Raw genomic sequence first — 25,040 nt, forward strand, 5'->3', positions numbered from 1 at the left:
CAAAACACACGTGGACGGACGGACCAGGGAGCCAGGGACCCAGAGACCCAGGCACCAGCCGGACAGCTGGACAGCTGGAGAGTTGGGGTCACTTCAAAGTAAGTCCAATCCCTTCTGGGAGACCTGGTATCCCATCGGTTAGATGGGCCACCATCAAAAATCTCGGTCCCGCAATTAAGCATAAACCGGGGAAAGGGAAACGTTCTCATTTGTGTAAACTCCGATTCATTTTGTTTCGCCTGTTGCTGCTGTTGATGGTGATGTTGAGGAATTTCCACAGATCATTTGTGGCGTCTGTTGGTCAGCCGAAGTTGGTGTTAAAGTCGCTATTGTTTAGCCCACAGCGCAGAACTGTTTGTTTATAAACGAACTCCAGCCACTCCCCCCGTTGGTATTTTGTTTTGGATATTTACGAGTACATGTGGAGTTTTGTGCTTCTTGGCCTTAGTTTTGTTCTGTTCCATTCGGTTTCTATTCTGTTCGGTTGTGTGGTCTATAAAAATATTTTAATGCTCCTCAACTCTAGTTTTATGTGGCGGCGGGAGTGCTTGATTTACAGAGGGACTTCAAAAGGCTTTGTCAGAACCGTTTCAGCCCAGAGATGTATTAAGTTTCGATATCGAGTTACCCAAGGAACAAGAACAATCCACCAATCCAACAGCAGGGCCTATTGTTTGTATTTTAATGAGTTCGGCAATTGTTTTCCCATCAGCCGAATCCTTCCTTTTGTACTGGGCAAGCTTTGATATGTTTTCCGAGGACTCTGGATGGACACTGGGATATGGAGCGAGTTTCTTTCAGTGTGGCGTTTATTTTGCTTGCCAGCTGTCTTCTGCATCCATCATGTGCACTTCCGCTGGGGCGTGCAGGGGGAACCAGGCCGCCAGGTGTTGCTCACTCGACAGATCTATAAAGTGCATTTAAATAAATTATCACAACAAAGGGCTAGGGTCTGGGTCTGGGCCTGGGCCTGGGCAGGCAGGGGAGTACTCAGGTGGTATTCAGGTGAGAGATGAGAGATTTATAAGCGATAAACAAGTCCGAGTTACAAAGGGAACGATACGCGTATATGAGCGGTAGATCATAGTCAAATGCAGCCGCAATTCAATGAAAAATTCTCCCGTCTTGGCACATCATTTCCATTAGTTCCATCATAAATACACGATTTATCTTTTCCCATCGATTCGGCTTATGGGAAGCCTCTTCAAGTTCAAAACTTTTGCTTTTCACGCACTGGCCGAAGCGGCATTTTCGATGGCAATAGAAAAGCGACCATAAAGACCAGAGTTCACTCAACTTTTACGAACTTCACATGTCAATAAAACATTAAAAGCAAATAAAGCTGAATGACAAGCAGGGGTCAGTCAGCAGGGGGACGGACTGTACCGCCGAACATTTTTCCCACAAATCTAAGTTTCCAGAAGCAGCAGTCGCTCTGGCTCTGGCTCTGGCTCTGGCGTTGGGCATTCATTGTGTAATGCAGTTAACAAGAAACAAACAGAAACAAGGCAATGCGAAGCGAAGCGAGCTGAGGGAAAATCAATGAAGAGTGCACTCTTCCCAAACACTCTACAAACGGCAGCGAACAGCAAACAGCCGCTGGCCATATGTACATACATACATACATACCTATGTATGGCCATGACTTATGGCTGCCAGTGTAAAGAATGTATCCACAAGATGCTTAATGAGCTGATAAAGTGTGTGTCTGCGGTATCCATCTGTGTGCCTGATTGGCATGGCTTAATGGACAGCACAACACCCGAACTGTTCGGAGCAGGGCGGAAATGCAGCGTGGGTCAATCGTCGCTCGCATCTTTTGTATCTCTGAATTGGTTGTTCGAGTATCCGTATCTGTGGCGACCCATTTCGCCATGGGGAAACTTTCGTTTTCTCTAATCCAACTCCAAGCGAAACGGTACGGAACGGACCGAAGCGGAGCGGGCCAAGCCAATCAATCAATCAATTAATGCCAATAAGTAGTCTCGTTTGGGCGTTATAACTGCGTTTCATCGCAGCTCGAAATAATCGTCAATAATTTGCTCTATCGATTCGCATTCATGTCTTCAAGGCTTAAACGTTGAAAAGTGTACCATTGAATCGACTTACCATTTAATGATTTGGAATTGATTTGCAATCATTATCGAATCGGAAATCAATCGGAATTGATCACTCACTAAAAAGTTGCCCCGATGTGGCGGTTTTAGCCACTTGATAAACACTTTTCCAGGAGTTGAGTGAGCTTGTGGGAATGTGAATGTGTAATACCTGAGTTTGTAGCTGCGTGGACTTTGGAATGCCTGAGAAGACCATTCTGATGTGCTTTGAGTTCTTCAACTCTTTCTCACATAATATTAGCTCTTATCTTTCTGGGCTAATCATCGGCCACGTCGGTATTAGCCACACTCTGGCATTGAGGAGCGATTATCATAATAACCCAACAATGAAATTTCTCCAAATATTTCGACACGCAACCTGGAAGCTCCCTACTTTTATTGGTAAGAATACCAGCATTCAAGCCAGAGCAAATTTTCGGTTTCCAAAACAAATTTTTATGACAAAAGTTTTCCGCCGCAGACACGATAAGCCACTTAGGTTTTATAACCATTTAATGGCATTCGTCGGGAAGAGAAGATATTTTAATAAACCCTTTTTCCTTTCTGGCCATGCCATGTGTGTGGGTTATGGTCGATGATCCCTCCCACCGCCGCTCCGGCAGAGAGGGGCCCGAAAACATATGTTCCTATTAGCGCGTGAGGCTTTCCCGAATGCGATACGCATGCCTCCATCAATTATCCTCTCTAGAGACTCTAGAGACGACCTACCTAACAATTGTCCATTGTTGCTGCTGCCGTTGCCTCTCAGACTCCCGACCACAATTACGGCGACAACAACTGTGGTCCCTGGCGCTATTGTTGTCCTCAATCTGTTCTTTCACTCCTCCCTCCTGCAGCACGGGGTCATGTGTGCTGGCTGGAAGTGCTCAAACCCGCACAGGCCCGTCTCTCAGACATTCTCCAAGGGCTGCATAGAACATCTAAACGTCAGAGTACACATTTTGTACATGTACTCGTGTGTTTCTAGAGTGTTCCTCTATTCATCTTTGCGGATCGCTTTTGTTCCATGCCTGGAATTACCATGTTGTTCGATTCAATTGCCGTACCAATTGTTGTACGGAGGTAAGACTGTAAATTGTTTTGACTGCTGTCTGAATCTGTTTGGATTTTGAACCGCTTTAATGGGATGGGGCACTGGGTTAGCTTGCGGTGATCCAATCCAAAGATGAGCAGGAGAAAAAACTCTACGAAACGTCTTCCTTAGACCACGACTGTTTCATATTCCCCTCAAACGGTTACAGAGTTCACAGTGCCAAAGCCAGAGATCGATCAGTCTCCCTCCAGTTGTTGGCCAGGCCAGGCCAGGCCAGAGCGAGCATTTCATATTCCGCCTAATAGGCAAAGTTCACATAACACAAAGAAAAGCTCCTCCATTCCATGGAGCTGCTGCGGACAGCATAGGCAACGGCAAAGGCAACACAGGGCCGGGGCAGCTAACAAGCCAAGACCAAGGCGACGACGACGACGACGACGACGACGACAACTACGACATTGCTGGACCATAACTGGACCTCTCACGTAATAACGTATAGAATTACAAAAAAATATAAAGAAAGACAAAAAGCAAAAAATTAAAGAATCTCTTCCTCCTGTCACAACTTTCACATGAAAGTTCTTTCAACTTGAGCGACCAAATATGGAGCTGAGACACGCTGCACACGACCAGATCAGAGATCGGAGATCGGAGACCGGAGACCAGGAAGCCAAACGCGAGCAACTCGAGCAAATCGATCAGAGAACCATATTTAGAAGACTTGACCATAGTTATAGGCACTTACCATTGGCATTCGGCCTGCCGGTTCCCCCTGGTCTCTGCAATCGCCCGTTGCGGCGACGCTGCGATGATTTTTTCTTGGCGAGGGACTCCGACGAGTATGGGGATGATGAAGTCACCGTTGAAGTTGACTCCTCCTCCGAAATGTTACTTTCTATGAGGAGGCCACTCTTGGTTTTCCGCCGCCGCATTGATTGCGTCGACTGCGTCGATTGCTTCTTCTGGCTCTTCTGCTGGATGCGCGCTCCTGTCCAGGAGACAATGCTCTGCGACAGCTCCTGGGAGCTATCGTTGAGAGCTGGCAGGTCGTATTCCTTGAGCATTTGGGCTGGGGACAGGCCGTGTAATCGCTTGCCCTTACGCTTGGCCTGGCAGTCGATGGCAAACAGGACCAGGAGCAGGACCAGGCCCAGGTACCCCCGGATGAGTAGCTGTCTGATTTGCATGTTAAATATTTTGAAGGCACTAACTAGCAACACATTTCCCACTTTCGACTTTGAACTTGGAACTTGGAACTATTTTCAATTATTAGATTTTTTCCTTCTGCCACAGAAAGCCTATTCAGCCTCAAGCTTCACATTGCTTGATATTTTCATTCATAATCTGATTAATACTCGTATGCACCACACAGATTGTAGTTTTTTTTTGCTGTATTATTTGCTTGCAGCTCATTTACGATTTCCGCTTGAATTTTTTATTTCGATTTGCACATTTCTTGCACATTTGCTCTTGCGAATTTCTCACTTTTATTTTGCTGCAACTTCTCTACTCGAACATTTTTGCGCTATTTAATTTTATTTTGGCTTCAGACACATTTACACTTTCCCGCTCGGCGACAGGCACAAATTTCTTCTGCAGCTATTTCGGTATCCTCCTCGATGTGCGGCGGAAAGAACCGAAACGAGACGAAACTCAACAGCAGAAGCAGAAGCAGAAGCAGCAGCAGCACTTTCGATCTTGTTGCAGGCCCTCGGCAATTGCATAAATTGCTTTTGCATTCATTACTTTATGATTATTTGCAGTGGCTTATCGCTTAATTTCCATTTAACTTTATTGCACTCTCATTTATCGCACTACAGCACTACAGCACTTCTCGAAGGCACTATCATCTAGAATTCACCCATCACAACCGGAACGGAACGGAACCATAGGCGGCGCGTGTCTCTCCGTCCTACGCAAACGACCGTCAAATTCGAAATGCGAACTGGTGCCGTTCGTTCATTCGAACGCTTGCACTTCGGGCCGAACGAAACGAGCGGTCGCTCGTCTCTGCGCGAGTGTGTGTGTGTGTCGACACGATCCCATTCGGGAAGTTGCACTCAAAACGAACTGTACTGGAGACTGGAGACTGGAGAAAAGCCGACGAAACAGACGACGACGTATGGGCATACCACGGAGTAGGTAAATGCTGATTATATTGATAGTCCTTTGCCACTTTATTGCACGATCGCAGAGGACTTTTAGCTCTATTTCTGTGATTGGTTACTTTAGTTATTGCTTAGAAAAATACTATCGCACAGACCAACAGGTGTTGAGAAATCTTACACTTCTGATCATAATTGGGAATTTCATTGATCTTTCCGTTGAAGTGTTATATTGTGATATTCTGTTAACTGAAAAAGGAAACAGATACCTTGGAAATCCAAAGTAAGTATACAAGTGCTACGGATGCCTTTCTGTTCATGTAGACAGTCCAATCAATACAACGCAACAGCTCAGGATAAGAATATACTTAATGGATTGTTATGGTAAAAGTATTATGTTATACTAGAAACACCTTATGATAATAAGAAAGTTTTTCAATTCCATTGGAATACGTTACCAAAATGATTTAAATAAATCTCTCTCTTATTTTAAGATTCTTTGTTTTTTCAATGCCTGCTTTTTCAGCCAGAAACATTCTAAACTGACTTACGATCCATCGATAGTTTCGTTCTCTTTCGATGTCGGCACACTCTCTTTGGTCAGTGCCAGTTCTCTTTAGTTCTGGTCTTTCAATGTTTACCTGTTTCTTCGAGAAACGATGACCAATTCGCTTGAATTTACCCGGGGTATCGGCTAACTAGGGAACAAATCCGGCACTCAACCGTGGGGAAACTCCCGGTGCGTTAAAGAAAATATTTGTGGTCCTTGAAGCCCTTGTCTTTGTTGTCGGCTCCTTGTTTTCTTTCCCTGCCTTCGTCACTTCTTGTACAATGTATTGTTTGTCAGGCAATTCGATTTGACAGTTTGGCGGAGGTTGAGGGTCTGAACGGCCTGCTGCTGCTTCTTCTGCTCCGTCGACTCTAAATGTCCTACGGCCATTTATGATTATCCTTGCGGTGATTTTGTTGTTTCCCTCGGCGAAGCAGCAGGTGAAGAGCCAGGCCCTGAAGGTGCGCATCGAATTGTGGTACTTAACGCCGGCTCGAACGCTCTCGTATCTGAAAGATACAAATGCCGGCTGCACTCATGCGAGAGCTCATCCTTCGCCGTTTTACGGTGGCGCACGTTTCATGTTGCCCGCGGCTATTTGCAGCCCAATCGTGTGGCACTTACATAAATACCTCGTTGCTCCTAATAAGTTTGCGTTCCATCCGATGTCGAACGTACGACTATCTGCAAGTGAGCAGAGCGGAGCGGAGCAAAGCGGAGCAGAGCAGAGCAGAGGCCCTTTTGTATCTGATGCAATTTGTTGTTGCCGCTGCCGCTGCTGCTGCACTTCGGCACAAAGGGCATTTGTCGAAGCGTGAAACAGCAGTTTCACGAGCCCGCTAAAAGAGCTGCAATTGCCGGGGATTGGGATCGGCATCGGCAAGCCCAATCCCTTGGCATCCATCCCATGACAAGGATTGAACTAACCTGCGCCCACTCCACCTCCTCCCTCCCGCACTTATCCATTGTCGTTGCGCCGTTTAAATTGGTTCGTTTACCAAAAACGAGAACCAAACCCAAGGCGGCATCAACATGAAACGAGCTCGAACGCGATTGGAGAGAACGAAAAAGGTCTCTCCTCTCAGTGTGTACGGGTTTCTGGAGGCTGTGCGCACTGCGCATGCCCAGCGCTGGTTTAAGTGCCCGACGTACTTGAGGATAACGATGTGTACGCAGAGGATAACCATGTCCATGACGGGGATGATGATGTTGCTGTTGCCGTTGCTGAAGCTGTTGCCGTGGATGAGGCTGCTGATTTCGGCGTGATTTATGCATCTTAATTGAAATGATGGCTTACAAATTGTTTGGCGCAAGTGCGCAACAGGAAGAGAGGCGGGAACGAAGCCACCGAAAGAGACGGTGAGAGGACACTTTTGGCCTTGGGATGCCAATGGAAGGAATGAAAGGGATGTCTTAGGCTAAGAATGCGTCATTGAAAAGTGGAACAGGACTTCCTGCCGTCAGTTCCACTGAAATTGGTCTTTAAGTATTGGAATGTCATTAGAGAGATTGAAAAACAATCTGTTTAACCCAGGGAGGACTGGTTTTCTTGATCCTCCTTCTCGAATGGGTTACCTTGAATGCAAAATCACCACAAAATCACATTACCTTGAATGATAATTGAAAATGAAATGAGAGCTTAGCGAATTAATAACATCCTTGCCCTTCACATCACAAAATCTGTTCTACTCTGCCTGCTAACGTACATCTGTTATATATTTATTTTAATTCTCATTATTAGTTAATTCATTTGGCTGCAGTTTAACTCTTTCTAGGGAAAATGTCGAATACCGTGAAAACTACAATTACCAGGGATATTACCGAGTAATTGTTTTTCAATGGATGACCCACCCATCCATTCGCCACACGACCCACTGAGAGCTGCACGACCATTACCCGTTGCTGCCGGTTGCCGGCATACCATTCACTGGATACAAATCGCATTCCCCAACCTTTCACACACTGCTAAAACAGAACCAAGCCCACACACATTTGTACATACATATATTCAATTTTCTAATAGCCGCCTCCTAATCAAAACTAAGGCATCGAAACTTTATCCCAATCGTTCTCTCTATATCTTTCCTGTTGCTGTTGCTGTTTCTGTTTCCTTTTCTATTTCTGTGTGACTCGGGCAGCTCGAGGCGCAAAACCAATTAAGCAGAGAGCTGAAAACAAACACACATTGAGCCAGGCTGGGCCCGGCCAGGCCAGAAAGAGCTGGAAACAAATAAGGAAGTATTCATGAGGATCATCGTCTGCGATCTCTGCTCCTTGCGCCAGTAGCCAGTAGCCAGTAGCCAATAGCCACACTGTGGAAAACCAAATAAAATCAAATGAAATTTACCGCCAATGCCAAAAGCCCGAAGAGAGTCGCAGTCCAAGTTGGGGAAGCGCCAAAACGTTAAATACAATTCATGGCGCTCACGAGCGGAATTTAAATTATGCCCAATTAGAGCTAGGTGCTTGCTCTGTCTCTGACTCTCAATCGGACTGGGCTCTGTCGCTGGCTCTGGCTTTGGCAGTAGCTGTAGCTGTGGCTTTTCCGCCTCGACTAGGCCTGGTTCGAGCTATTCCTGTGGGGCATTTGTGCGACTCCGAGTGGAGATAGACAGACGAACAGGCGGACGCACGGCCGTACAGACGCGCAGACGGACGGGTGGGCGTGTCATGTGTGGGGCATGTTCGTGTGGTAAAGCGCCAAATTGATTTCGATCGCCCAGGGGGCCCAGGGGGTCTTCTCCCATCCCAGCCCCAGCCCCCTCCTAATGTTTGTTTCTAGTAGTTGCCACCACACTGTTCCCCGTTTGTTAACTCTCACATGTCCCTCGGATTGTTCATGTTTTTGATGGATTATGCGTTGACAGGCTTCGGGAGTTTTGTAGAGCGCCACTGATTGTCTTTCCTCCTCCTCCCCAAAATATGTGTCTGTCTGCCTGCCTGCCTGGGACTGCCTTGGGAACTGGTCTTGTTATGTAAATTGCCGACGAGTTTCGGTCCCAGTATCGGTCTCGTGGGTGAAGTGTTGTCCAAGTGCTAACAAGGCAAGTCAAGTACGATCAAGACCATAAGCTAGTGTTGTTAAATGGAAATGCCTGGCAGTATTTTTGGTGGATTTACCATGAAAATTAATGGTTACAGCGTGGGAACAGATCCTTTGAGTGGGTGAATACTTTTTGCTTCGAGGATGATGCATCTATTAGTCATAAAATCACACGTTTGTGGCAGTTTCATAAAGAATAAAGATCTAAATGTTATTTGAAATGAAATGAATGTGTGCTTTCAGATATCGAATACGTTTGCTTCACTTATCCATATTGAAATTTCCCACCTGAAGATAGGTTTTTCCACTTGGAATTGGATTGCCTAATTAAATTACCTTGAGTGACGCCCCTGGCTCTGATTTTCCGATTGTAGACCTTCTGCCCGCTCTGTCCATGGTTTCCCGAAAACACCTGGAAACCAGAAAACGAACCCACAATTATAACTTAATTTTACAACATTTTTCAAGTGGCGCAGTCAAATTAATTTCCCATAAAATTCTCTAATTAGTAGCTCCATTCAAAGCGCCGCTCAGGGGCACAGCTGGTGGCTACATACCCCAACATCCATCCACTTCCACTCCCCGCCGCACCAAACAGAACCGCACCGAGCCAAGTGTCAATATCCAAATGCGCTGCATGACACTTAAAAGGTCATAAACTTTAGATGAACTGAACCCTTTTTCGGCTGGGTAAAAAGAGGCGTTAACATCTTCTTGTTGTGGAGGCAGTGAAAAATTAGTAAATACATTTTCCTCTCACAGGGTGGTCGAGGTTTTTGGTTTTTCAAGAGCCTGACGACTCGAGTGGTTGCCTAAAAAGTTGTTTCTATTGGGCTGCATCTTCAGTTGATCCCTCAGTTGATTAGGAATTCGGTTGGCATAATTTTGTCATTTCAAAGGAATTTCTGAGAAGAAGTTTTGGGGCAGGTTGCGTCTGCGCATAATACACTGGATCGAAGGAGTTTCGTTATGCGTTTTTATGGGACTACAAGATCGTAAGAGATGTTTGGTATGCATAGTCATGTGGCGGGGCTACAAGTGGCTGAAGTCGGAGATTTGATGGTGGAACATGCATATTGAGAAGGGTTCTAGCGGACCCAACGAGTGATGGAATATTCTATTACTGAAATGCTTATTATGAAAGAGAACACAGATAATAAAATTCACTTCGAGTTCCTCTTATCCTTTTTCACATCGTACAGAAATTTATTTCTAATTTCATTTCATTAAAATTCAATTATGGGATCCCCATGATTTCATTGGTTCAGCTAATCTTCCCGCTAAACACAGAGATTAGCGCAGTCTAGCACGGCTATTAATTCCAGAAATATATATGTATGCTCGTATTTCTTTGGAGCCAACATATACTTTCCTGCTTGCCTCGGTTCCACTCCGTCCAACGAAAGGGAAATGCCAGATCACGCCCAGAACTGTTCGACGTTGCGTGACGAGAGCGGGCAACCTTTCTGCGTTTAGTAGGTCACCCAAAGAGCTGGGTCCGAGATGGGGGCCATGTGGAGATGTGTCTGGGGGAGCTGTGATTCGAGGCCAATCAATGCAGCTCGCGTAAAAGGCATTATCAATACGAATAATGTGCGCTCGAGTCAGATATAAAGGGGCCGCCATCTCGTTGTTGTCGCCGCTTGGGGCATGTCGCGCATGCGCAATTACAAAGCCATTCCAACGCCCTCCCCCACCATCGGCCTCTCCCTCCCGCTACCCAGGGTTCTCCCCCCACATGCAATGATTAAGCGCATTCGTTAAGTTGCATATTGCTTAATGCAATATTATGAAATTGTCAGGAGAGAGAGAGAGGGGTGCAGTAGACCCCATTCGAGTTTCTTCTCCTCTCATAATTGATGAAGCCAGCTGGACGCCGCGGCTCATCCTTTGCCTGTGCCTTGCCTTGCCTCTGCCTTTGCCATTGCCAGCTATTTATAGCCCCCGACTTGTTTATACAAAGTCCAGTCTTGTGCCCCAAGGGAAGCTGTTTTAAATATTTTGATTAACCAGACGCCACTTGCAAGTTGCAACTCGAGTGTGCAACTCCTACACCAACGCATGGATATCTCCCTCCTTTTGGCTACCGAAAGATCATTAATTTCTCTGTTTCGCTTGGACCTTAGGCAATCAATTTATCTTTGGAAATGTATCTTTAATTCCAAACAAATCACTTAATTCCAGAGTACGAGAGTAGCAGATACCGGCAGCTCTGGTTGCTCCTTTGGCCGTCCCTGCCCTCATGTCAACTGCCAGACAAGTGAAAGTCTGGCTTGTCTGTTATCGGATTTCTTTTTGGGCATAACACCTCCTGGAGTACCCGATCGAGAGACAATAATCGAAATTCAACTCGAAATGTAAATGGTACGCGAAAATCGCTTCATTTTCGTTACCAAAACTGGACAAGTTTCGGGCCAGGCCACTTTTGGCATTTAAGGGTACACAAAAAGTTACAGTTATGCCCACGGAAAGCGACAACAAAAAGAGAAGGAGACAAAGAACCATACATACAGATGCAGTTGATTGGCCTCTGAGCGATCGATCGATCGATCGATCGATCGATCGATGGATGGATGGTCAATGCTCCACACGCAGACATTATCAATGCGTTCATCATTGGGCCCGTGATGATCGTGATGATCCCGATGGCGAAGATAATGATGATCTTTGCCTTGTGATCTTCAGCTGATGAGATTTTATAACCATTTTAGGCCTCTGGGTCCCTTCTAGAGCGCGACCTGCGACTAATGAACACCTTAAATGGTGATCAGTGCGCCGGACTCGTCGGAATGTGCTGCGGATTTATCGGGAAAGGAGAAAGGCCACAACTACACGCATTTTGTCACATTTTGACATAACTCATATGGACAAGGGAAATTCCTTCAGCCTTGAGCCGACATTTAGTTCCATGCTCCAGCTCCTGGCCCCTTATTTGGTGCCAATTAGAGAGAAGAGAGACGAGACCCTTTTACTTTTCAGTGGCAGTGACAGTGGCAGTGGCAGTTCCAGTTGCAGATGCAGTCCACCTCCATGCCAGTCGGAGAGACTCATTGCCACCGCGTCTAGGCCCCGTTAAGGAGGCGCAAAAGTCTTCCTGGGAAGTCACGTCGTTGAAGATAAATTGTTGACAGTTTCGTTTAATTGTGCACCAAACTGACGCTGTTAATTGCCACAAAAATGCTGTCGTCCATAAATGGCTCCCAAGTTTTTATTTTTCCCCTTTGGCATTATTAGTAAATCTGTGAAAAAGCGCTGAAAAAGTCACTCACGACACATTTTATGACTCTATTAGATAAGCGAGTAGGCCCACTTGCTCCCCGATGCGATATTCATTTGAACCAGCCCCCAGCCCCCAGCCCCCACATTGTGTAATTGATATTCAGATTGTCGGAAAGAACAAGTTTTCCTTTTGTCATGGTCCCAGAGAACGGGATGGCTCCTCTCCGCGGAAGCTGTCACTCCATCTAATTGGCCTAGTAAATGGCTAAGTGACTAAGAGACTGGCTGGCTGGCTGGCTTATTAGCGAGCAGTTTTCATACTCCCTTCATTCGACTGACTGACCTTTCCTGCAACCTTTGCCCCTGGCAATTGGCGAAATGTTTCAATCCACAGGCCTGCCCGAGGAAGGCGATTGGGACTGTCCAAATCAAACACAAGTCATCATCAACCGCATCGTCAGCATCGTCAGCATCGACGTCATTCGAATGACGACTTCGTGGGCAACTTTGTGGGACTATAGAGGTCAACAGTTCAACGGTGAACGGTGGAGGAGGCCACAATCAAAGAGTCATGAAACTTACATTTCCCATTGCCCTACAGAAGGGGATTATTCGTTTGTTGTAGAAGACTGGGATACCATTAAAAAGAACACTATATAGTTCAATATTTTCCTTAATTTACTCCGATTATAAAGAGACGTAGCAACAGATCACAGATTCAGATACAAACTTTAAAAATTCCATAAACAAGAATTAAACAAAACCCCCATTAATGGTCGATAAAATTTCAACAACCCACAGAGACAAATGCAAATTGTAGCAAGTCAAGGAATTCGTTTAGACCTAACCCGATCTTTCAACACGTTTTTGCCAACCTTTTACAACTTAATTCTTTTTATTACGACTTCCCTCACAGTCTCTCAGATCTCCACCAAGATGCCTCTAATCCACAGCCAGGGACAAACAATCAAAAGTTTGTGGCTTCAATTGGATTTGAGATGCTTCAGCGCCACAAGACCGACCGCAAAGCCACTTGGAAGGGAGCCTAGAAATGGGGAATTTGCATTCGGACCAGGGACCCGGGACCAGGGACAGCAGACAGCTGAGAAAGAGAGAAAAAAATTAACTGCAATCAAGTAAAACGTCATTCAACTGGGGAGTCGGGACTGGATTGGTACTGGCACTGGGACTGGGACTGGGACTGGGGTGCTGGTCGCTTTGTGCTTGGGGATTGGGGATTGGCTTCCATTATTTGCTGCAAGGTCTGACCGGAGAGCGGGAGAGCTGTAAACTTGCTAAATTGCCGGCATTCAACGCATTTTTCTTTCCAAGAGAAGCGCAACCAATGGACCGCCGTTCAGTTTGGTTCGGTTATGCCCCCTAGGCTTTGATGAACCTTTGAAGAGTTTTAATTAAGCTAATAAAGTTGTCTGTTCTCTGCTCGGTTCTGAGTTTGCTCTGTGCTGTGTGCTAGTGTGTTCGGTATGCCATAGAAAATGGTGCTCGATGCATTGCATCTCCATTAATTGCCATTGTTAGACACACCAATAAAGAAACAGGGTCATAAATGGGTTAACATCAACTTTTCCCCATTTCTCGCTTTTGCACGGCTCGGATATCTGAGTCTGCAGTTCGATGGGAAGACAGCGAGAGATGCAAATAGTAATTGAGAGATCATTTATAGTTGGGGGAGAGATAGCAGTAGATGCGATAGAACCACGAAATTCCTTTCTATGAATACCAACAAAGTCCAGCACAAATGGGTTATAAACGAGATCTGTCACTAAGGACCGATATTTGAAACAAACTTCTTTTCACTTTAAGTGGACAGAGGATATATTTGGAAAAGTAAATATTTACTTCAAGGTGGCTGGAATAGCTGGAATAAATGGAATAGCTCTCCAGAAATATTGGTACTGTAGTCCGCACTATGTGACATATTCATAGGCAACTCACGTATCACAAGAAAAAATAACACCTCACCTGGCTATAAAGTGAACCATTACAAAATCGTTAAATATATTCGATATAGCTGCAGCAATGTGATTATTTATGATTGGGGACCCGGGGACAGCATTTGTAGCAGCGAAATGTAAGCCGTAAATTATCACAAAATACTCGTACATTATCGCCTATTAACCAAACGATTTGCATGCGGCGCTGAGCTGGTCGAAACAGAAGCAGTCGCTGTGGCAGTCTGCCGCGGAACAGAAGTGGCAGAAGTTCAAGGTAAGCTGAGACACAACAGGTGGGGAATCGGAGGGGGTGTGTGTATGTGTGTGCAGCGTGCACCATTGTCAGGTGTAATGCGGGCAGAAGCTGGCTAAACTGGTGTAGTGCACACTCATATGGACGAGTACTCGTATGTGGCATGTAATTGCTTTTGCAGTGGCTGCTGAACACTGGCCGCTGATCCCTCGCCTCTGATAACATTCCAGTCTTCTTCGCAGGGGATCCCGTATCCTCGTACCACACACACCTCCCCCTCCCACCTGCTCTCCCGTTGGGCAGACTTTATTTTCTTTACTTTTCTGATTAAACACCAGATCATATCGTGTGTCGGGTCGGGTATGAAGAGGCAGTAGCTGCAGTCTGAACCGTAATATTTTGGGGCGTAATTAAAGGTATTAAAGTGTTGGCCGAAAGCGTTTAGTTTCCGAGTCGCGAGACTGGAGAAATTGCAGACGTGGGCTGGTGTGAACGAACGGCTCGACTAGTGTGAAGAAGGTGGAGAAAGCGGAGAGTGTTGCTATCGATAAGGAAGAATTCCGAGAGAAATTCGTGCAAAAGATATTGAAAAGTGGCAGTAAAGGCTTTCTGTAGCTGATAGACGACAGATCTCAGATCCTTGATCTCATTACCCTAACAAACAACAAAACATTCGCACTAGTTGCGACAAAACAAAAATAAACCGCTTCTGACAGCATCCAATCAATCATGGCCAAAATGCAAACAATGACACCTCCGAAGGTAGAAACCAAAACAGCTTCCGCATTAAAAAAAACCAGATCAGGGAACAGGCAAGAACCACGAAGAGCTCATGCTCATCCCAGAAACTCTGGCAAACAAGCCAAGCAGTTGCCAACCGGGCCAATGATCTTGCATTGGGCTTGCCCAAAAGAAGACATGATCCCAGAGACCATCAGCAACAACAATGCCGATCGGGTTACCAAAACAGAGCACAGCATGAACATGATATTTGTTGGCGCTGATACAGGAACATCGTACATCATACCGTACGTATGCAAAGTGCTGTCTCAGGATCCCCGTTCCAACCGCCAACACCAGCCGCAGCCCAATTTGGCTCAGTTGTTGTTGTCACCTCGATAAGCATCTTTCTGGCACTGAACAGGGCTCCGAAATATTGACTGCGTTTTGGTCTCTCATGCATGCAGTGAAATATAAGGGGGCAAAGGGCTAGGCTGGGATGCCGATGCAACAAATTACATGCAAATTAGGTGAGAAAATTACATTTACCTTTTGTTCTGCTCACATGGAACTTGAGATTTGAGAGCTGCTGCACTGTGATACTACTAGAGCCGATATCGCTATGAACAAAATACGCAATATAATATTACAATATTTTTTGAAAATTCAGATAATTGGATCATGGAGATACTTTGGCCGCTAAAAGAGCATGCCACTCCCAGATTACGAATTAAATATACGTGAAATAATACAAATATGTAAACGACAAGATTTAATTTAAATTTAAAAAAAATTGTATTTAAAAATGAATAATTTTAGTAAAAATTAATTTTATTTTGAATTACACTTTTGTGAAATTTTTAACCAAATTCCTCCATTTAAATACATTTGAATACAAAATTAATATATCCCCAGAAGTATGCCACGAAAAACTTCAAATCGATCATCACAACGCCACCTACTGGTAAACGATTGCACTACAAAAGAAAAAAATACTGTGTATGAGCTGAGGCGCAAAAATCTGGTTATTGCATTTTTTAAACTAATTCAAGGTTCCTAGGAGTTCCAGATACCTGGATGTGGGGCTTCCACTTGCGTTCTGCTTTCCACGAGTAGTCCCGTTTTTGCGCTGCGTTGAATTAAGTTACTTGAAAATACATATTCTAAAGCATCCAAAAAGTACCAGCCCTTAATTACTTCGATCGGCTAGCAAAGGGAGGAAACTTATGTATTTAGTTAATTAACAATTATCTGTTAATAATGGTACTTAGTTACTAAAGGCGGAAAAAGATAAAACCCTAAAAGGTTCATGATCAGCATAATTAGATCTACATATGGGTAGACGGATAGGCCTAAAAGTACGGGTAGGTCTAGATGGAACGGCCAAGTCAATCTGACCCAAGAGAGTTTGGGAGTCAACAGTCCCAAGAAGGAGCTTGTGCACGAACATTACGCCATTGCATATTCTGCGATGGTGCAACGACGGCAGGTCAATAAGATTTAGCCTAGACCGGTAGGGTGGCAAGATTCTACCTGAGTCCCAGTTAAAGTTCCGAAGGGCAAAAATTAAAAATTGCTTTTGCACGGATTCAATAACAGCCTGCTGTTCTTTATACTGCGGGCTCCACACACAAGAACAATACTCCAATATAGGACGTACTAACGAGATGTACAGTTGTTTTGTAACGTACGGGTCGTCAAACTCCTTGGACCAACGCTTGATGAACGCTAAAACACCCTTAGCTTTATTTACAGTTGCAGCTATATGGGTGTTAAAACACATCTTATGATCAAAAAGGACTCCGAGGTCATTTGAACTCGAAATTCGTTCAAGGACATGATTTCCTAGAACATATGGGACAAAATGAGGAGCGCGACGGTAAAATGTCATAAGTTTGCATTTGGAAAGGTTCAGAAAAAGAAGATTAGTTGAACACCACAATAGTAGTTCACTTAGATCAAGTTGAAGGCGTGTGTGCAAATACCAATCAGAGTAAGAAAGACAGATTTTGACATCATCAGCATACATTAGTGTAGTAGAGTATGTTATGACTTGAGGAAGGTCATTCACAAATAAAATGAACAGAAGCGGGCCCAGATGACTTCCCTGTGGCACACCTGAAGTAACATTTACAGTTTTTGACAACACGTTAGAAAACAAAACACGTTGAGTGCGGTTAGAGAGATAGGACAAAATCCAATCTAGAAGATTCGTTGGGAACCCTAATAAAGAGAGCTTGTGAATAAGCAGAGCATGGTTCACAGAATCGAATGCCTTGCTGAAGTCAGTAAAAACTACATCCGTCTGCGAACCAATTTGAAAACCACGGTGGATTAGGTTAGAAAACTCAAGAAGGTTAGTCGATGTTGAACGATGTCTGAAAAAACCGTGTTGCGACGGAGATATCAAGCTGCAACAAAGATGTTGCAGTTGCCGGGTGACCAGGAACTCAAGAAGCTTCGGGATGGCGGAAAGCTTTGCGATACCACGATAGTTTTCAATGTTTGATCTTGAACCTTTTTTGTGAAGCGGAATGATATAGGACTCATTCCAAATTACTGGGAGACAAGACTGTTCCAAAGAGAGGTTGAAGAGAAAGGTCAAGGGTTTGCAAAGGGACTGGGCACAGTGTTTTAAGATGCAACTTGGTACCTTATCTGGACCCGCAGAAAACGATATGTCCATAGATGACAAACCTTCCAGAACAACGCTTTCCTCGAAAAAGGGCAGAAAAATGCTGTTAGCTTGAGGTAGCTGGTACGGATACGGAGTGGATGCGTTGTAAATATGAGACGAGTACGTTGTTTGGAAAAAGTTAGCGAATAAATTAGCAATACCAACAGCAGAAGCTTCTGTTTTGTTCTGGTAATGAAGGGACGGAGGAAAAACGTTTGACTTGCGCTTAGAGTTAACGAACGAATAGAATTTTTTAGGATCACTACGAAAGTTTCTACTACATTGTGAAAGGTAATGATTATAACACTGACTATTGACGGCAAGGAACAGAGAGCGAGCGGAGGAGTATAGAGCTAAAGCCAACGTGGAGCCCGACTTCTGGTACTTTTTATAGAGCCGGGATTTATTATTTTTTAAGTATGATAAATACTTGGAGAACCAAGGAGGCTTGGACGATACAGGTACAGTGATATCTGGAACAAACGTATTTAGGGCGGAGTAAATAGAACTATAAAACGAGTTAACAGTTGCATCTATGTTCGGTAATGAATAAAGAAACGACCAATCAACACGCGAGAGATGTAGATCTAAATCGATAAAGTTTGTTTTGCGAAAACACTTTATGTGACAAGGAGCCATGGAACTGTCAACACATTCAGATTGTGTACACTCCAGTGATATCAACAAAGTTGGATGGTAAGGATCTTCATGGAGAGATATTGGACTTGCTCTAGATACCGTAGCAAGAGAACCATCGTTAACAAAAACGAGGTCAAGAAGTCTGTCCCTCATGTTTTTAACGGCATTAATTTGGACAAGGGAACTATCCGTTAGCCCATTGATAAAGTCATTATGGCAATTGGGAAACAATAGGTTAGCGTCATCACAAGGCAGCCAAGAAAGAAATGGGAGGTTAAAGTCCCCCATGACAATAATTCGATCATGGCACCCTAATGCAGAAACAACAATGTTAATTGCTGAGAGGTGGTGTAAGTAAAGCTCAGCATCAGACCTGGGAGGAATGTAAGAGCAGGTTAAATAGAAAAATTACCAACAGGTTTCATAAAAATAAACCAATTTTTCACCTTTTCTTTGCTTCTACGAGGTTGAGTTACCTTTTCCGCCATGCAAAATAAATCAAATTAAGTTTTGCTGACGCACGCACAGCATTTTCCTTAGCTATTTTCCATCAGAGCCGCCCCGGATGTCCCCATAGGATGGTACGAGGAATGTCTGCGATACTTGTTGTTCCTTCTACCATACTGTACCAACTTCCTTCCTTTGGCATGCAAATTTGTTTGTGTGATGTAATAAATAACACGCTTGTCCAATTACACGGAATACGTTTGTTTTGTTCTAGGTCGCTGTTGTCGTCATTGCCTTGCGAATCCAAATAATTCGCATAACAATGGTGCTTATATCTATGTTACTACATTTATGAACCTAATCGGGGGTCTGAGCCTGGCTTCCAACATTTTACGAAATGCACCAACTTCAGTGTCATGTGCGTAGGCAAGACAAATAGAGGCAAGGAAAATGTTGTTCTTTCATAAAAAGGTCACCTTCGAAATACATCAACCAAAAAGGTACGAATTGCCTTAGGTACGAGTACTATCAATAAGGAAAGTTTCTCTGCACATCGAAACACGTTCCTACACGAGCCAGAGAACCCATTAAATAATTTAAGCCCCGAGCATGACAAAGTGCTAGACATTTCTTCCTGGTCACACTTACACACACTCGGGACATTTATTGTCCAACTAATTTCCACTCGACTTTCTTTCTAACTATATGTACGAGTGTGTGTATTCAAGTGCTGAAGCGCATGCCTTTCTATCCCATGTCATTCCTCTATTTATGGGGACACTACTGCAACTGCGACTACGACTGCGACTGGCAGCCAACCCACACAGAGATCGGGTCGTTGCATCTTTCTTTCTTTCGATCTTTTCTTTGCTGGTCAACCAGTAATTTACAGCTGCATATTGCGCCAATTGCTATTAATTTGTGGGCTCTGGGCTGAGAGTGTCAGTTGCCTGCCAACCATATAAAGATAACAACCTACTGCACATCAGCAACATGAATCGCACGCGACTGATGTCAAATTCTTCGGACAAGATACTTGCATGTTTGCCTATTCCTGGTGCTGGTTCACTTATTAATGATCACAGCTGGGTCAACTGGGGCAAGACTGCATTCCGAATGCATTTCTCTTTCATGCAAATGCTTCCATATGCTCGTAGTCAAGATGTGCATAGAACAAACTATCGGGATTGCCAAACACTAAAAAAGACATTCAACAAATTTGATTTTTGTGCTTCGAAATGATGTCAAACTTTTCTCGTGATCTCTACAATGGCATTCCATTAAGGTCCATTAACACCTGAATCAAGCTTTTAGTTCTTGTTATTCTATCCTGAAATTTATCAACATATTATTATTATTGAACATATGGGGTCCAGGTGATATTTTATAAGTCATTTAGCATTATTTATAATTAGTTAATATTCTTATAATAATAATAATAATAATATTAGTCAGTATTCCTTGCCAAAGCCATATTTTCCACAAAAAAAGAGTGGCATTTTCTTTTCTCTAGCTAATCAAGATTGAGAAATTGAAAGCAATAAAATATTATGGTCAAGCACGGTCAATAAATTAGGGATCAATCTGGATAAAAAGCTTGTTTCTAACGAACACATTAGTAATTCTGTCGGAAAAACTAACCAGACCATCCGGCTACTAAAGCCCATTATGAACAGTTATTCTAAAATTTCTGTAGAAAATAAGCTCCATAGTATTCCCGGGATAATGTGTGTGTCAATAAAATCGTTTGCAATTGTAAATAAAAAACAAACGAAGAAACAACATTCAACAGAAATTATTATAGCAGCCCTCGGTTGAAGCATTTTTTAGATTGAATGCTGAATTATACGGTTCTGGAGTGCAAGAGAAGGCTTTGGACAGAAGAAAGGGACAATTGACTGATGGTTAAGTAAATGGTAATGGTAAAAGAGTGAGCTACGAAAACGGAGTGAGCGAATCAATTTCTGTGCTAATCACTACGTAATCACATCGTTGCTGTCCTAAAATCGTAGCCATTGACCAAGATCATCAATTTATAGTACTTCTTTGGTAGGGAGACAGTGATCTGGTCTGTGGCGAACGAGGAATGCCGTGAACTGGACGCCGAGTTGGTTACGTTCAAGACAGACCAGGAATTCGATGCCATTGTCAAGTATCCAAATGCCTGGTCCTCAGAGAGTGATCTTGGCAAGACGGGAACCCACAAAGGGTTCACCAATGCCCAGAGGATCAACAGTCTGAGACAACTTTCGCGGAAGAGAGCATTGCATTTACTTGGGCTACATATTTAGTGACTCCAAAGGGTTCGAACTGAACGAACGTGGTGCGCCAACCAGGATGTTCTCACTTAATTCCACTTCGATTGTTTTTTGGAAGAAAGTCGAGATATGTATTCGGTTTACATATTACGGTTATATATTTAATCAAATTAAGAACTATGTATTATAATTGAAATTTTTAGCATTTTTACGATTACACAGAAAAGTGTAAAATCTTGCATAACACCACGTTTATATTCGCTAATGATGTTCGTTCCACTGGTATGTTACAGGCCACGGTTACTTGGGGCTTCCAATTGTGCGTTTATTTGAAAAAAAAAACAGTATTGTATTACTCCAAAAAATCGAATTTCATCTAAAGCAACCGACACTTGTATGCAGACTACTAAAGAAAGAAAAATATCTACCCCATTCAGGTCGAACCGAAAAAGGAGAATCATAAATAAGAAAGGTTTTTTTTACCACAGAGATTCTGCGATCGAATCATTGCTATAGACACCTTTCTGGCTATTCGCTTATAACTCCATTCTCGTGATACTCCATCCATCACACTTAGAAAAGCTCTTTTCTTTTTAATAACCGGCTGTATACTATAAATCTCGTTCTGGGTCTCATTATAGTAGTATAGTAGTACAAATATCGGGTTAAGTATAGGTCTTAAAATATTTTACAATTATATCCGATTCCAGTTGACAGCTTAGCATAGATGACCTCTGATTTTTGCGATTATTCTCTATTGAAGTATCAAATAGATTGCGTCTCCGATTTTTTAATGCTGCAGAAATCAAGCATAAATAATTGTCAGATATTATTCATTTGCCGTGTTGCCGTCGTCAGATGTGTCTATCAAAAGTCCTCATTGAGTCGTCTATTGTTACTGCTGCGGGAATGAATTGCTTGGATTGCTGTTGCTGTTGCTGCTGTTCGACGTTTGGCGCGTGAGTCGAAACGTCAAACTGTCAGTTTCAACAACTGTGAACATTGTTATTTGAATATACTCGTACATATACCCTTGCAGTGGGCATTACGTTTGCGACGAGATGTTTGCCAACCAAGGAAACAAGCATGTCATCTAAACAGATATTTTCTTCTGTAAGTCCGGCGGCGTCTTTTACTATTTCAAAACAGATCCCTGCTAATCGCTAAGCGAACTAGAGGATCACAGTATTATCACAGTGTAACTCATTTAAATGTTATCCGAATCGGATAGCACATCCCATGCGATATATCTGCTAGGGTATCTGAAGCTTCGGCCACAAAGACAGCTTTATCTTCGTGTTAAGTTGCTGTTGGTGGGGCCTTTGGTGTTGTCTGTGGTGCGTGTTGCCGGTTGCCTCGATGCGCATTTCTCGCTGGTTACATTTCCTGATTTCCCGTATTATTTCTGTGCAGTGCATTTCTTTCTTAACACTTTTCGCCGTTGTCGGTTGCCGGCTGTCGGCTGTCGGTTGTCGGTTGGCGGCTGACGCTGCTTTTCCGCTGTGACGCATCTCCGTCCGGGCTCTGGTGCTGTCGGTGCGAGGTGGCCAAAAGTGACGTTCTGCACGTTTCGACGTTTTGTTTGCCTCTGCTGCAGCTTTGTTTCGTATGTGTCGATTTCCCGTCGCTTCTGCACGTTTTCCAGCAGAATGTCACGAGCGGCGCATGTTCAAGTGGGTCACCTCTGCAGGGTAGGGTGGTGGACTGATGGGTGGGGCACTTCACTTGGCTTTGGGCTTGATTAGCCGGTGTCTTTGGCCACTTATCCCAGGCCAGGCCACTAGATACGATACCCCCTGTAGCTCTCTGTGGATAAAAATAGTCTTATTAGCCCCTCTCAGGCGCAATCACATGTCTGCCACCTGCCTTTTCACGTGTCCGTCCCGTCCCTGTCCCTATCCGTAGCCCCTTTTCCATCTTCTTATCTTAGTGGCTTTCGTGTATTTGCACAGGTGAAAATCAATATCTATTCAAATCCCACATGGCTGGAGCTTAGTTTCCAACTGCAAATGACTGGGCGAACGACGTTTAAATTGTCGTCAGACGTCGTCTGGGCTCAGTTTCTGGTTCTGGCTGTATCTCTGTTCCTGCTTCTGATTCTGCTTCTGGCTGCAAATCGAGTCTCTTAAGCGGATTATTTCGATTTTGCAGTCCGAGGCTTCGGCTTCGTCCAAGTGTGTGTGTCTTTGTCTACGCCCTGAGGAAATCGATAGGCTATTGGACCCAAGAATCCAATTCCGTCTAATTGCTGAAAGGAGAATACAATGCCAATGTTAGGATACTCGTCGTTCGAACTTTGATGAGCCAGAACTCCATTTAAAACCAATCAATCCTCTGAACAGCACAATGAAATGGATACGGTATTTCACGAGTGTTAAAACTGGCAAAGAAGATTCATTCATTCAGTCTCTCTTAATCGCAGGTTCCTTTAAAATATGTATGCACCTTTTGGTCATTGACCTTGAACTCTGATACAATTCCTTCTACGAGAGGGCATGTCTTTACGCTTACGAGTATTTGAAGCATAGGGATATGGTTGCTCTTTTCGCTGAACCGATTAAAGATTGAGATTATTTTCCCAGATTACTTCGCACGGGTGCCCTAGCATGCCTTTTCAACGCATTCACGTTCGCTGCATTTCAATGCAAATTGAATTTGGCAGCCCCAAACACCAGCCTATATTCCTCCCCACATGACACCCCACCATCTGCTCCCAGCCAGACAGATGGCAGACGGACAGACAGGCACACCTCACGGGCATTTAAAAGAGGTGATTTATTTTAATGGAGCTTTCTTTTGGACAGAGCCGCGAGAAACTCGCGAGTTGCCTAACCGTATTTGGGCGTCTTGCGCACGTGGGTGTGGGTGTGGGGAGTGTGGGGGCGGCCCGCCCCGAAGGCGGGTGAAAGCAGGAAATACAAGGTCTGGCCAAATCGGAGGTTTTTACGTCCTTGCTCCACAAAGCGGTCGAGCGACAGAGACAGAGAGCCAAACAATGGGCCAAGCTGTCAAAATTGACAGGCCCCACAGCGGCCTCATGCATCAGTTTGCCATTACTCATTGGACGCGAAATGCTTTACGCAAACCGTGTGCGCATTTGCTGTTTATTTTTGAATTTAGCAGCAGATTCGGCCGCCGCGGCGGCTAACGGTTCGCCCAGACTGACGCATGCGCACAAATTACAAAATCTTGCGAAATTACAGCACACCCCCCGTTCCACCCAGGGGGGAGGGAGATGGCGAGTGAAGTGCCTCATTTCTTGTAACGGGTCTCGTTTCTGCACTTGAATTCAAGTCAAGATTTCTGCTGTACAGTGGCGTTGGGTACCTTGATTTTGCTCAGATGCTTGCAAAGAAGAGGAGTAGGAAAAGTAGGGGACAGCTGGCTACTGATTCCCAGCCAGTACTTTATCTGGATCTGCCAGAAACGATTCAAAACATACCAAGATATAGCTATATAGATTATAAATAAATCAATTCCACAGGAGATACAAATCTTTAAGGGTATCTCAGGCATCGGTGTTGCTCTCTTAATGTGGCTTAGTCTTGCCTTTAAAGAAAGTGCGTGTGAGTAGAATGCGAATGAGGCAAAAGTCCAAATTAAACACAAAGCAAGGCTGGGAAAAAACCGAAAGAGAGCACAGCAAAGCGAAAGTACTACTACAATATATGTACTTACTCGTAGTACCAACAGCGACGACAATAAAATGCCTCGACTGATGGGGCAGTAATTTACAGAAATTACCGCAATTGGCCATGATTTGCAGGAGGATCGGATCGCTCCTCCAGGCGCAGAGATAGCCCTCCCTCCAAAGTGGGTTAATTGCACGAAATGTGTTCCATATTCAGGTGTGAATTGCAATCAATTTTCGCCAGAGGGTGACCCAAATGCGGCCCAATGAGCAGGCAGAATTCGTTTGGTGATCCGTCAATAATCACGTTAATAATTATGGTGATGGGGCATGACTCAAGCGGCACTCGCCAATGTACGTATTTACCCATCTTCTCATTGCGATAGAATGGCC

General features: G+C 44.2%; 1 protein-coding gene and 1 pseudogene across 1 annotated transcript in view; one reads left to right on the forward strand and one right to left on the reverse strand.

Moving 5' to 3' along the window:
• The window catches only part of LOC6598088 (laminin subunit alpha-1), a 71,646-nt gene extending 67,309 nt beyond the window's left edge, over positions 1-4,337 (reverse strand). The window contains exon 1 of the mRNA XM_026987463.1: positions 3,896-4,337. Coding sequence (XP_026843264.1) covers positions 3,896-4,337 — 442 coding nt within the window. The remainder of the gene's footprint in view (positions 1-3,895) is intronic.
• A 10,856-nt stretch (positions 4,338-15,193) lies between these two features.
• Positions 15,194-25,040, forward strand: part of LOC113565450 — a 50,318-nt pseudogene continuing 40,471 nt past the window's right edge.

This window comes from Drosophila persimilis, unplaced genomic scaffold, assembly GCF_003286085.1.
Source record: "Drosophila persimilis strain 14011-0111.01,24,50 unplaced genomic scaffold, DperRS2 tig00000124-arrow-pilon, whole genome shotgun sequence".
Classification (NCBI taxonomy): domain Eukaryota; kingdom Metazoa; phylum Arthropoda; class Insecta; order Diptera; family Drosophilidae; genus Drosophila; species Drosophila persimilis.